This window comes from Tamandua tetradactyla, chromosome 18 (assembly GCF_023851605.1).
Source record: "Tamandua tetradactyla isolate mTamTet1 chromosome 18, mTamTet1.pri, whole genome shotgun sequence".
NCBI lineage: Eukaryota > Metazoa > Chordata > Mammalia > Pilosa > Myrmecophagidae > Tamandua > Tamandua tetradactyla.
The window spans coordinates 59,234,182-59,249,451 of record NC_135344.1 but is presented as its reverse complement, the minus strand read 5'-3'; the positions used below and the strand labels follow the sequence as shown (position 1 = coordinate 59,249,451).

Below are 15,270 nucleotides of genomic sequence, written 5' to 3'. Positions count from 1 at the left end.
TTATGCAAAGTAAGAATTCATTTTACATATAATCCAACCTTTTGATAACATAATCCTGTCTAAAATGGATTGGGAGAAGAAAAGAAGCATATCACCAGTTTTGAACATCTAAGTCTCTATATTCATTTTCAGGAAAAAGCAAAGCAACACGTGTATGTCTGTGAATGTGGAGGAGACGGAGCAAAGCAAGCCTGGCTGGAGGAGCTGCAGAGCCCTGGGTGCCCAGAAGACAGGTGCCTGAAGAATCTCAGACCTTCCTTCCTAATGAACACAAACTTGTACTGAAACCATACCCAGCAGATAAGCCGCTACAGTGTGCTGTAAACAGCCATTTGTTCTGAATGACGACACTACATCATAAACATCAGAAATCAGGAGCATTAATGATCTTAGAAAAAGCCTGGGCCCTCTGCAATGTAGGACTGTGAATCTGTCATCTGCAGGACCTTTACAGACCTGGCATCTCCTCAGGGTGGCAGAGGCCCCGGAGAAGGGTGTGAAAAGCTATGGCTCAAGATCACATTTCCTTGGCTACATTTTTTTTTTAGGTACATGGTCTGGGAATCAAACCCGGGTCTCCGCATGGAAGGCGAGCATTCTACCACTAACCACCCGTGCACCTTCCTGGCTACTTTTACCAAATTAAGAAACCGGGAGTGTGAAGCAAAGGGAAGAGACACCTGAAATGATATGAACAGGGCTTCTGTAATTCAGATTTACCTGCACAAAGAGGACCTAAAGTAAAGTATTTGTATTGTTAAATGTAACAGAATCATAAAAGTATAATGGGGGAGTTTTTAAAAAATGCCTTCATTTGGAAATTAAGTGTAATAATACCTACAGATAATATTTTCTAAATATTGTCCTATTTTCTGTGGGCACTGAGAAAAGACAGATACTCTTTGGTGGGAAAGAGAAAAGATACTGGAAGGAGTTGATACCCCCCCAAAAAAATAGTATAAAAAATTTACTCTAGGGATAATATTTGGATTTCTCTCTCAAGAGGCCCCTTATTTTTAATCTGCATATAGATTAAATGCAAATAACCAGCACTTACACCTTTTGACTAAATGTTTCTGCTGCTTACAAGCGGGCTTTCCTACAGCAGATCATATCCAAAACATGGTAATTTCCAAATGCTAGATGATTTCCTTCCAATACACATTAATAAATGTTCTTCAAGAACTTTAGTCTCTTATAGAACCCTTGGCAGAGAACATTTTCCAAAATATTATTCCCCCTGCAGTTTTCTGTGTTTTAAATCAGCAAGCTCTATAGATTTAAGTTACAAAACACATTCTGTGGAGCCCTTCCAACCCAAACAGCTCTGCCTTTATTTGTTTTATTTTGTTTCTGATTCATCATAAGTGTTTATTTGTACAAATAGCTCTGCATCTGAAAATAAAAGATAAACCACTGTTCTTTAAAAGCATGAAAAGTAACATTCAACCTATCATTATTTCCCATCTTTTAAGGGGATGGTCCGTTTTAGTTTAGACCAAATGCCTGCTTTAGGCATAAGCAGACAGGTTGTTGGTCACAAGCCTGAGCAAATTCACACCACTACCAGTAAAGGTGACAGCCAATGAAAAATAGGAGAAGGTAGGAGACACATCCAGGGAAGAGAAATACAAACCATAATGGCCAGAAAGTTAAGACATGTCTGAATTTTCATAAAAACTCCTTTGGCCAAATAGCCTTAGCCAAATGTAAAACCAATTACAAAGTAACTCAGAAAAGTGTTTTTCAACCTGTGGGTTTGATTCAGTGTTAAACTGTGCAATCAATTTAGTAAGTTGGAATCAGCACTATTTTAACATAATAGAAAATATCATTTGTAGTCATGATACTATTTTTTTGTGAATCTGATTTTAATTTTATATACACACAGATAAAATCTATTTGCAGACTGGATCACAATGGTAAATATATTTACTGAGGGTTTGAAAAACACTGCGAGAATATAAATAAACATTAATTTTTGTCCTGAAACCTGTTCCAGGGATTAATGTGTATAATTAATATCTTATTTTAAGAACATACATATATATTTGTCTCTATATATTTGGTTTGTCCTGATGAATCCTATTGTAATCTAAACAGAATCAGAGCCCAGTTGTGATTAACTGCTAATAAAAACAACCACTTACTAACACTATAATAAACCAGGGACTATTCTAGATATTTTACATAAGTTATTTCATTTGTTTCTCAATAAATCTATAAGGCATGAATTATTACCCTAATTTTAGAGAAGAGGAAAAACTAGAGAGAGAAAGCAATTTCTCAAGATCTTACAGTTAGAAAGTGGCACAGCTGGTAGAAATTTCACATTATCCAGCTACAAAACTTGGCCAAACTGCTCTCCACATAATGGGATTCAGAAAACATTTCTTCAAAATGACTATTTCTTCCTCACCCTTACGTGGGACCTGGCTCCCAGGGGTGTAAATCTCCCTGGCAATATGGGGCCTGACTTCAGGGATGAGCCTGCCCTGGCACTGTGGGATTGAGAAAACCTTCTTGACCAAAAGGGGGAAAAGAAATGGAACAAAACAAAGTTCCAGTAGCTAAGAGATTTTAAATAGAGTTAGGAAGTCATTCGTGAAGTTATTCTTATGTATAGTACAGATAAAGAAAAAGAGCATTTTCTTATAATGAAAAGTCATATGAAAGCTGTATTAAATGGTATAAAGACTGACTCAGTTCTGTCAGTAAAACATAATACAAGCCTTCTCCCAATTTCTGATTCTCATAGGTTCCGGTTCTCTCCATCACTTCTTTTTTTTGTTTAGGGGTGCATGGTCCAGGAATCGAACCCGGGTCTCCCGCATGAAAAGAAGGCATTCCAACCACTGAACTACCCGGGTACCCTCTCCATCACTTTTAAGCAAACACCGATTCCCTTCAAAAGATACACAATTAAATATATAACTGCTTAATGCTATATTACAAAATTGAGCTAATTTACCATTCCAATACATTTTCTAAGGATGCTCCAGATACTGAAGTCATTTCTGGAAAACATAGGGGATGGCAAGCTTGTTCTGAAAAGAGAAGAGAAAAATAAAGATTTAATTGTAATGCCAGTGACACTGGGAAGAAAAAACTGTCATTAACATGAGAGTCACATGTACGGAGACACATTACAAATGTCCAGCATCAGACGAGTGGACCAGGGTAAACCTGGGGTTGAACCTGTCCGCTGCTATTATGGTTACGGAAAGCCTGCCATGATTCACAGCAGATTAATCAGTCCTGGGTCTTCAGAATTGTCCTGATCCTATTCCTCAACATTCTCCTTTTCCTACTGAAGTACCCAGAGCCTTGTTCTTTGGGGTCAGGCTGTTTGGACCATCTCAAAGGTACACTACCCCTTCAGGAGATGGCACACTGGACTCTGCTGTTTGGGCTCAAGGCATGCTGACCATATGCTGAGCGCTAATACTTAATAGAGTATATATACCATTCCAGCTGCTAAACAGCAGAAACAAAATACCATCACAGAGTCTAGCTTAAGGTGTTAAAGAAATCACATGGGCAAATGTAAACAAACTATAAGAGCTAAAGCAAAATTCAGGCCCTGAATCAAACACTAGTACTTTTCCAAGGACAATGACATTGAATAAAATCTAGCAGCTCTGGATACATTAAAAAAAAAAAAAAAAAAAGTCCTTAAAATTAGCTTCTAAAGAAAAAGCATTTCTAAAGCCCCTGCAGGAGTTTGGAAAAGGTTAGTGGCAGTCAGGGGCTGCTTGGAAAAATACCAGGTTAGTTCTCAGGTATTCTGAGGCCAGGTAGGAAAGTCAACCCCACCTCCACAAGGGAGTTAAAGAACCTTCTACAGCATCAGTATAATGAGACTTTTTTTAAAAATTTGAATTAAATTTCAATTTTTTAGAGAAGTTGTAGGTTTGTCGAAAAAAAAGTCATAGAAAGTACAGAATTTCCAAATACCTCCCTCTCCACATGCATTTTTCTCCTTATTACATTTTATTTTGCATTAGTATACCTTTGTTATGATTGATAAGTCAATATTTTTATATTATTAACTATAGCCAGTGTTTACAAATTAGTCCACTCTGTGTTGTGTAATCCTGTGGGTTTTTTATTTTATTTTTATTTTTTACTTTGGGGGTACATAGTCCCCTGCATGGAAAGTGAGCATTCTACCACAGAACCACCCATGCACCCCAATTCTGTGGGTTTTTAAACACTCTGCATTGTGGTAACCTACATAACAGCACAATATTTCCCATTTGAACCACTTTCAAATGGTGACACATTCTTTTTATAGTCATCTAGTTTATGGCAAGTGTTGCTGGTTTTCCAGTTGCTTCCAGATATATACCCACATAATTAAAATATTAAAGAAAATATTAAGCCAAAAAAATTAACTTCTAAAGTACCTTTTGTGTAAACTAAACTAATTAGTTTGAATTATATAGGTTAATACAATTTTAAGTTTTAAAATAAAGAATATTATTCAAGTCCTCTGTGATGGTTAGTTTCTGGTGTCAACTTGGCCAAATGATTAGGCTCAGTTGCCTGGTCAGGCAAGCACTGACTGGTCTGACCACTGCTGCAAGGATATCTCGTGGCTGCTTGATAAACTGGAAGGCTGGGGTATTAAATCATCAATCAGTTGATTGCATCTGTGGCTGATTACATCTGCAATCAACTAAGGCATGTCTCCCACAATGAGATAATTCAATCAGCCAAAGCCTTTTAAGAAAGAAAAGAAACTTTTTCACTGCTTCTTCAGCCAGCAAGTCTCTCCTCTGGAGTTCATCCAGACCCTTCATCGGAGCCGCCAGTTTCACAGCCTGCCCTAAGGATTTTGGACTCTTCCATTCCTATGGCTGTGAGACACATTTATAAATCTCATATTTACAGATTTCTCCTGTTGGTTCTGTTTCTCTAGAGAACCCTAACACATCCTCCACAGTAAAATTCTCTTGATTTCTTTTACTTTTCAGGAACACACACTGCTTATTTCACAAATTTGTCAATATGCCAGATAAGTGACCAGAGATGACATTTAAATATCATTGCCCAACTATTCAAGATCAATAATCTTTTGTGATATCAATAGTGGATAGTAGAGCTAGGAATCCCTGCCATACTCAACATTTGTATTTATAATATAGTTTTAGAGATGTATATGAACTATACTTTCCATCTCTGGACTATGAAATGCTTAGTAGAAATGTAACATATAACCTAGGAATTTGTGAACCTGAAATAAGCTTTGTGAAAAGTCAATGAGGAGTTATAGGTTCCCCTTACAAACACATCAAATATATAGGTATGTGCTACTATTCTAATGAAAGGACTATTTTGGAGGCAAGAAAGCAGAGGAGAAACCCAAGCTGTGTGATTATTCTCAGTTTAGAATCATCCCAGGACAGTCGGCCACAATCCCCAAGGAAACATGCTGTTCTTACCTGTAGGTGTGTAACTTTTGTGTTGTTTTATGAAAATCTGGTCATTATCCAATAATGAGGCCAGATTAAGCTACAAGATGACCCCTCTGTTCTAGAACACACTTTGAAAAAAGGAGAAAGGATTGTGAAAGGCCAACCGTTGTCATAAAGTCCATGCTCTCCTCCTGTGCGGGCTGGGCAGAGCCAAACTCAACCTCACTGACACCGCGCTGGGACGATACACCAATGACAAGCTCAAGAGAAACTCTGGCTGTAAGGACAAGGACACGATGCAGAAGTCGTGGCTGAGTACATGGTCTCGGGGTTGTTGGCTGCAACCTAAGTTGACAGCACAAAGAGGCTGCCAAAAAGGCAGGGAGCAATCTCAGACTGCCAAGGGGGAGGACAGGGGCCAGTACAGTGTCCGCAAGGGCAGTTCTATAATGGCCAGAATGGCTGGACTCAGACACAGGACCCACTTTAAATGGGAACCTTCACACCCACATCCAGGATTTATCTGAGGCTCGGTGAAGGTATCAGAAACTATCTCCTATAAGCAATGGCTGAAGAAACTAAGACTGGGGGTCTGGGCGCAGCAGGCATGACAGAGATCACGGGTTAGGTATGAGAGGACAGGTCCCAGGATGGTGGAGTAACCCTGCATCCATGCCCTCCCCCAGCATTCCTCACGTTCCAGCTGTGGCTCCATTTTCCTCCACAGCACTGATGCAAACGTGGTATGCCATGCGTCTCCTGCTTCCTTGTTGACCACCCCCCTCTCCTATGATGGTTCCTAAGCTCCACAAGAACACATGCTTTACCTACTGCTGCATCCCTGTCACCTGGGACAATGTCTAACAGAGTAGGAGCTCAAGTACTTGTTGAATGAACTTTGGAATGCACAAGGCATTCAGCACACATTCTCTTTCATAAAGACATTGGTTTATCCTGTGTTACTCAAGACATTAGAACTAGTACCACTGTTTCTGGTGAAAGTTACAGGGTGGCTAATATTAAGGCTGTGTTATAATTAATTCCAAAAAAGAGAGGTGCGGGATTCTAGTTGAGGATGGCTTCCAAGCACAGGCTGCAGGAGCCCTGTCACTTGTGGCCAGCAAAGGTGCTCCTGGCCGGGTTGGAAGCTGGCCCAGCGCAGCAAGGCCTGGCCATCCTCCCAGCAGGACACAGGCCCCCTGACAAGGGACTGCCCAATCCCAAGTGTCAACAGTGCCAAGACTGAGACCTGGAACTGCCAAATGAGCCTCATCTTTTAATATTGCATTCTGTAGTAGCCACATTAAAAAATTAAAAAGGAAGAGGTGAAATAGTTTTGATTACATATTTCATTTAACCCAATGTATCCAAAATATTAGCATGCCCACATGTTATCACTATAAAAAATTAATAGGATATTTTACATTCTTTTTTCCATAGAAGTCTTCCAAACTGGGTGTGCATTTTTGCATTTAGAGCACATATCAGTTTGGTTGTTAAGTTTTCAACAGTTACAGTGAAATCTAGTCTTACCAAAACAACATCAACAATGGCAAAATCTTTTCCACTGCTTTACTTTTAAAATTAAGTTAAGATTAATGAAAATTAGAATTTCAGTTTCTCAGTCACACTAGCCATGTCTCAAGTGTTCAAAAATCACAAGGCCAGCGGCCATCGTACCGGACAGGACGCTCTCGTGGTCTCCCCTGGACAGTAGTGGTCTAAGACTCCTGGTGGGGGCGGGGGGGGGGGGGGGACAAATGCCTGTTCAATGGAAGTAGCCCGAAGTCAATGAGAAACTGAACAGTCCACACGCCTAAGCATCAAGAAAATGCTAAATTTTCTGCCGTGTTATTTAAATAAGAGGGGCTAGCATAAAATATTTTTTAATTAGGTAGATTAAAATTTAAAAAAATGAAGGTGTTACAAAGGATATGTTTCTATATTTAAAAATTGCATTCACCCCACCAAGAGGAAAAAAAAAATCCCCTAATGATTCGAAGGTGGTGTTACTCCAGGCAGAAATAAGAACTGATGAGAACAGCACTCAGAATTTTCAGGCTGAATGCATAGATGAATGATTCTCATCCCTTGGAGTTTATCTGAGAGTCATTATCCTGGATTCTATGCTTCCTTTTTTTCCTTCACACAAAGAGAAAAACACCCTGTACCAGGAACTGAGAGTGATAAGTCCTGCTTCTATTTCCAACCATACACATGACATTATGACTATCTACACAACAACACAATAACTGGGTTTTTTAAATGAAAAGTCTCATCACAGTGTTTTTCTCTATGTGACACACAAAGCTCAACTAGTTATCTCACCATTATTCACTGCCACCCAAACCAACGGAACCAAATTAATTTGTTAAGTTTGACTAACAGATGCTGTGCTTGAATCCCCTTACTCAGAAAAACGTTATGCACGGTCAGGACATTACCCTACCCCAAATCTTTAAAAGATGTTTAGATGGCAGAAACCACGTGTAGGGCTCAGCTTGACAGGGCCTCGCAAATTCATGTGACTCTGCAGATCCGCTTCAACCTACCTGCAGGCCCCCAGGCTCCCTACTGGCCTGTCCTGCCCCATGGTCACTAGGTGAAACAAAGAACACTCTGGCTTACAGAGAACCCTTGAAAACAAAAAGTAAAGAACAAAAGTAGGCAAAAGGATGCTTCAAACTGGTCTCAGCCATAAAGCGTTACATGTTTCTTAGGCTTCTCTCTTAATTTTCATGCAGCACCTGCGAGCCCTTATGGGCCTAGGCTATGGGTGTGTAAACACTTTAATGAACTATCGTACTTGGGTAGGGGTCTTTCTCATGGAGGATACAGAAGCACCATGGAATGGTGAGGCATGATAGAATCAAGGCTGGTTCCTATCCAGCGCTGAAGGTGTTAACGCACAGCTGCAAACTCCCTAGATCGAGAATTTCCCTGAAAGCTCCGAAACCTCCCAAAACTATAAAGCTTGCACAATCATGGGCCCGAATTCCAAAACAAAATTTTGACTATGTGACAGAGCATCACAAGCACTGATAGTTATCTCCTCCTGAAACAAAGAAGAGCCTTGATGTTCAAAGGGAATGAAAAAATCACTGCTGCAAACCTCCCAGTAAAGCAAGTTAACACACTACTTAGCGCATGTCTCTATCTTGAGCACATCTGCACTAATTTCTTTAGTGGGTACCAACCTTTCAATAAACTTTACTACTTACTGCTACTGGTTTCCCTTTGTCCCTGAATTCTTTCTCATATCAAGATTCCGAACCTGGAACAGGGCCCAGTTGGCGAAACAGGGCTACAGGGCAGGCTCTTGTTACAGCTCCTATGTCTCGCCTGGGGCAAACCTTCCAAGCAGAGACTGCGCAGCTATTCAATTAGTGTACAAGTCACTTTATTTAAGGAAGCCAGATCTATACTAAGAAAAATAATGCCCATCATGTTCAGTCTCTTGGGAATGAAGGCTCAGTTTTACTACCTGTATATCCATCTTAAAGAATCTTTAAAATTCTTCATTGAAAACAAAAACATTCATAGTCATTGCAGATATCACCTGCCCACTGGATTATCTTTTAAATTTGCAAGAGCTCTTTTTATATATAAATAAAATTTTATTTACCACCTACATTACAGATAATTTTTTCTGAGTCTAACATTGTTTTCTAACATATAATTGCTTACAGTATAATTTGCTAAACCAAATCTATCTGCCTGAGAAGGCTCTACACATCACTGTCTTAATCTACATGTGAAAAATTAAGTAAGCAGCTACTTTCAACATTTTCCCTACAGACAAGATAAAAACACTTCTCTGTCATTCTATCAATAGTCACATCAGGAAAAAACGTAATCTCTTCATGCACAAATTCAAGTTTTACAGCAAAACCCAAACATACCAAAGCTAACTGTCAATAAGGGGGAAGGGATGTAAAGGGGGTATGGGATTTTTTTTCAGAAAAAAAAATTGACTGTTGTTGTGAATTCATAATTATGATTATACCACGAACCACTGATTGTATACTAGGATGGATTGTATGGTGTGTGAATAAAATTGTTTAAAAAAAGAGAAAAGACCTCCCTTTCCCTCAAAAAAGCAACACATCCACCAAGATGGGAAGAATAAATAAAAACATATCTTTCCTTAATTCATTTTATTTATTTATTTATTTTTAGGCATTGCAGGCTCCGGGAATTGAACTGGTGTCTCCAGTATGGCAGGCAAGAATCCTGCCACTGAGCCGCCACTGAGCCACCACTGCCCGCCCTCCTTATCCTTTTTTTTTTTTTTGCATAGGCAGGCTTTGGGAATTGAACCTGGGTCTCCAGCACAGCAGGAATTCTGCCACTGAGCCATCATTGCTCGCCCCCTCTTTAATTCATTTTTATTGGCTATCTTTCTTTAATAAAGAAAGCTGTGGCTTTGAAACTGAAAAACAAAAACAAAACCCAAACCTCAAATACAACACAATCTCCTCAATCATATATCTTATATGGTAATAAGCACAACTTGTTTAAATGTAGTGTGGCTTTTGAAATCTGTCATATTTTAACACACACATATAAAGAATCAGCCTGGTGGTGTTCCCTTGCACACTTCTTTCCTTCTACAAATGAACATATACAAGTACATATATTTTCTTTCATTTCTACAGGGTAGAGTACCAGAGGTAAGAAGGTGGGTTCAAATGGTTTCTCTTACATTTCAGCAGATGTTGCCACATTGCTTTCTGAAAAGATTTTAATTAATTTACATTTTACTTTTTCCAATGCTCCTGCCACCAACAGGTGTCAATATGTGTTCCCGCCCTTTTAATCTTGCCAGTCAGACTACCATAAACTGATGTCACAATTTCTCACTTTGTTTTTCCTTGACTACTAGTGAATTAGAACATCTTGGATACGTTTAATGACCATTTGTATTTGCATATCTGTTAACTGCCTAATTATGTCATTTATGGCATTGGACTTCTTTCTGACAATTAGTAAAACCTTTTACATAACAGATACTTATCACTTAGCTGTCACTTAGTGTAATTTTTTAAAACTTTCACAGTCAAATATGATTTTAAAAACAGCTTCTGGGTTTCATGTCTTGGTTAAGAAGTCCTTCCCCACCCTCATTTAGTTTTGCTTTTTGTATGCTGTATGGAATGGTCACATTTCATTCTTTTTCCATGTGAGTATTCCATTACTGCAGCACCATTCTGCTGAATTTTTCTTTTTTTGTTTGTTTGTTTTGGGAAGTGCATGGGGCCCCTCCCCCAACTTTTTATTTTTACAGGTTCAAATTCCTTAAATGTTGAACAAGCTCATTTCTACATTAAGATTGCTGGATGCTCTTAAGAGATCTGTCCTTGTTCATTCTGGACCACTTGATTTTCATGACCTCTAACCATTTATGCCTTCCACAAATGAGCTACGGTGAGACAGAAATCTTTTTGCGAAGGCATCGGGCTTCTTTCTTACAAGGCAGAGAAGAATGCTCTTCAACGTTTCTCCTCCTTGAGCTTCCAGGAATCTTAACATCCACATTTTTATCCAGCTTCATTCCAACTTCTAGCTCATTAAAAAAATACCCTCAATCCTTGACCTGTTACACTTCGGGGGAAAATGAGGGAGGTGTTTAGTGCACAACATTGTTTTCACAAATGTGGTATCAAAGTATCACTGAGTTAAGCTAAAATGAGTTCTACCAAGACGCAGAGTTTGAATATTAATAGCTGACATTTACGGAGTGCTTTCTCTACATTTTAGGCATTGTGTTACGCACTTAAGAAGCTTCATCTCATTTAGTCCTCAAAATGACCTGATAAATCGGGCACTCTTACTAAATAACTTTAGTAAGTTATTACTAAATATGCTCACACGAGTGAGCGGCAGCGCTGGGCTTCTCTAACTCAGAGCCTCGGCTCCTAGAACCCCGGGTCCTGACTGCCACTTACCTTCAACAGGGGGACCAGAAGAACGAGCAGCTACCTAAATACTCGAAGCCTCAGCTTTCCTACTTACAAGATGACAAAAATAACATTTCTTATGGGCGTCGTGAGGTTCAAATGAGTTCATTCACATAGATCAATGTTTTGTAAACCTTGAGTCCTAGTCACTGGTGGTTTATTAAAAAGAAGAAACAGAACACATCTAGCAAGAGTAAGTATTCCTAATGAAAATTTTGTTCCAATAACACACACACACACAGCCTTATATATACATATTATATGGTCAAATTTTAAAATCTTTGTTTTTTTTAGGCATAGGGCTCAGCAAGTAGAAAACTCTCAACAGAAAGTAGCTACTGAAGTTACTGGTAATTATTATTTCAGGGAAAACACATTTTTTATGTCTGTGTCGTTACAGATTTTGAACTACTTTCTGGATGAATTACTTTTACTAAGTACAGTCTCAAAAGATGGTCTAGAAAGAAGGCTGTTGATATTAAATAGTATTCATAATTATAATAAAGGTTTTCACAGAGAAATAGGTAAGAAATTAGTTCTACTACCCTAGAGAAAAGCAGACAACGCCGTGGGTTGCGGCGCCTATGCTATTTCCTATCGCAAGGCTTTGGCCTGGGATCCTAAAGGGTTTTGTCACTGATTCTGCCATCAGATACCAGTATGACCTGAGGAGATTTCTTCCAAACTGCCTGCACTGCCTTCCCAGACCTTATCCCTTCCCCGAGAACTTCTGGGAGGGGCACACAACTCTGCTAAAGGCACAGTGAAGCAATCTGAAAGGGGCCCCCAACTTGGTAAAATCCCTCTGCTGTCATTTAATAGTTCCTCAGTATTGCGTGCTTTCATGTTCTGTGACATGGGTAAAAGCGCTTAAACATTTCTGCCCAAACAACATTTCTCATTTAATGGAAATGATGAAAGAGAAAATACTAATAAATCCCAAATTTAATTTTACTGTGCTTTAAACATTCCAATGCCATTTTAAATGGTATTAAAATTGATTCCTGTCTTCAGACCTACCTGTATTTTTCACCAAATAGACACTTAGGCTAAGACTTTAAGCATGGTTTCCTCCATTCAGGCTTCCTTTTACACCTACACCTGGGAAACAATTTCTAATTCAGCCATGCTGACAGCAGTGAGGTTTTAAAAGCAATTCAGTATTGCAACACAGAACGCTGAGGTTGGCTACAGCCACGCCAGGTCTCATCTCAGCACAATTCTCTTTTCCTTCCCTCTGCTCACCCATGTTGACTGCAGACATCAGTCTCTCATGGACTACCAATTCCCCTAAGGTCAGGGTTTTGTCTTATTCCCACTGCATCTCCTACAGTGCCCTGTAGTTTCTTTTGCTTACAGCAGAAGATACTAGAATAAATGGTTTTATAGCTTTTATCAAATTAAAATGGACATGCGGGAGACCCGGGTTCGATTCCCGACCCATGCAGTTCCCAAAAACAAACAAGCAAACAAATAAAAATTCAACAAATGGCGCTGTAATAACAGGATACTCACATGGAAAAAGAATGAAATGTAATCAGCTATACAGCATACAAAAAAAAAATTTAATGGAGCCAAAGAAATAAAATCAGTGAAAAAATGAGCTATGGATCAGTTGCGAGCCAGGTGTGAGGAACATGAATAATTTCACCCTCTCTAAGCCTCTTCTCAGAAACCGTTTTCAAAATCAAATTCCATAACTCACTTTCACATATATGTAACAAGAAAACACTTTGTTCACAGTGCTAAATATTATTCGGGAATCAAAATTTTATATAGCAGAATATTTGGATAATTAGAAAAGCAAAAGGCATCCTATTTATTACATTTGATTCAAAATCAAAAGCATGAACTAAAAATCTAAAAAGCAGTTTTTAATATATTTATAACTAGAATACTAAAAATTGGTTTGTTTGTATACATGTATATATGATTATGTGTTTTGTACTTAGGTGTGTATACGTATCTGAAGCTATCAGATACTTGTCATCTCTCTTCTCACCTATCAGAATCTTCCTCTCTCCCCCAAAATCTTTCTGCCACAAGTCCCAATTGAAATATAATTTTATTGAACCGAGTTGATATTTGACTCTATCTTTAATTCCTGCTGCAGTACTGATGTTTAATCGCCACCTATATTGAAATAATCTTCCAAATTAGGAAGGCACTGGAAATAAACTATAAACTAAAAACATTCACAAAATTGAAAATTAGATTTTACAACACTATTACAAAAACAAATCATTATAGTAATAAAAGAAGACTTATTGCTTTCCCCAAATAATGCACAATCTTGAAGCAGTCTTTACATAGCTCATCAGGGATTCAGTCCTCAAGACAATTCTTTGAACAAAGACTGAAAAGGAAATGAAGTGCAGAAAAGTGTACCAATCTCACCTCTCAGTGAACATATTCTTACTTACAAGTCATCTGAAAAGTATCAAGTTCCTTTGATGGAAATTTAACCACTCCTTTCTCTATCCCTTTTTCTTCTTGGTTAAGAAGGACATAAACAACCACAGAGAATGTAACTCATTCTCTCCATCCGAAAGGACCAGGGTATCTGCCATCTTACTCCCCCACCACTCCTTTTGAGAGGACCTGCAAAGCTGTGGCTGTGGGTTTACTTCAACGCGTATCGCCGCTGAATTCTAAGCTTTGTTGAAACTGCAGGGAACAGTACAGAACTTGGAACACAGCAGCTGCTCAGTAAATGTGGTGGAGATAAGCTTGACACCAGTTCATTTTCTATTAATTAGGGATTTATACGGGGTATGCCAATTTGAATCTGTTGTATACCCCAGAAAAGCCAAGTTCTTTAATCTTCATTCAATATTGCTGGGTGGGATCTTCTTTATTGTTTCCATGGAGATGTGACCCACCCAATTGTGGGGGGTAGCTTTTGATTAGACGGTTTCCATGGAGATGTGCCTCCACCCATTCAAGGAGTGGTTACTTACTGGAGCCCTTTAAGAGGGAACCATTTTAGAAAGAGGCATCAGAACCAACAGAGCAACACAGCTTTTGTAAATGTGGAGGGAAGGTACCCCAGTGAATCCTTATGAGATGAGGAGAGAAAGGCAGCAGATGTCGCCGTGTGCATTCCCAGCTGAGAGAGGTGTTCATAACCCAGAGACCCCAGCAGATCCAACCACATGACTTTCTAGCTGACAGAGGTGTTCCCGACGGCATCAGCCTTCCTTGAGTGAAGACGATCTCTCGTTGGTGCCTTAATTTGGACATTTTTCATGGCCTTACAACTGTAGACTTGCGACTTAATAAATTTCCTTTTTGAAAGCTGTTCCACTTCTGGTATATTGCATTCTGGCAGCTTACAAATTAAATTGCTGGGTAAATTATCCCATAGTACATCTACAATATAAAATAATTCCTTCACAGCAGCAACAACAACAATAAATAGTATTTAGTTTGAGAAACTACAGTGGTGTGTTACAGATTTTCTGATGCAGTTTAAGTACCTTTCATTTTTCTGTTATTCTGATCAGAAGATACCGACAAAGCTAACTTGCCAAACACGCCATCGGCAGGAACAGAGAGCACCACAGGCCAGGGCTCAGCCAGGAGGGCTGTGCTCAATCCTGCTGGTACTTTCTGTCCGCTGATCAGATGTGGGGCAATTGAACTTAACTTGCACTAAACCTCAGATGCCAGATGAGAAAAGCAACAGTATTCTCATTACAGTTCTCAGGAAACCCTTGAAAAAATAAAACACTGAACACTCTTCCTGGCACACAATTCCATAATAAACTCAGTAATGGCATTCCTACTGCTATTATTATAGGCTAATAACAAAACTCTAGGCTGTGAGAACAGACTCTAAATATACTTTGAATCAAAAAGGAATGTGGTCACAAGCTCATATATGCTCA

The 15,270-nt window shown here is 39.0% G+C and overlaps 1 protein-coding gene across 17 annotated transcripts in view; it reads right to left on the bottom strand.

Moving 5' to 3' along the window:
- OSBPL1A (oxysterol binding protein like 1A) overlaps nt 1-15,270 on the bottom strand; it is a 264,203-nt gene that overhangs the window by 31,976 nt on the left and 216,957 nt on the right. For 13 of the 17 annotated variants that reach the window (XM_077135758.1, XM_077135756.1, XM_077135759.1 and 10 more), the window contains one exon: nt 2,972-3,047. The exons of 1 other annotated variant lie outside the window; for it this stretch is intronic. In XM_077135758.1, the coding sequence (XP_076991873.1) occupies nt 2,972-3,047 (76 nt within the window). 3 more of the 17 variants (XM_077135770.1, XM_077135768.1, XM_077135769.1) reach the window with 3 other exon arrangements.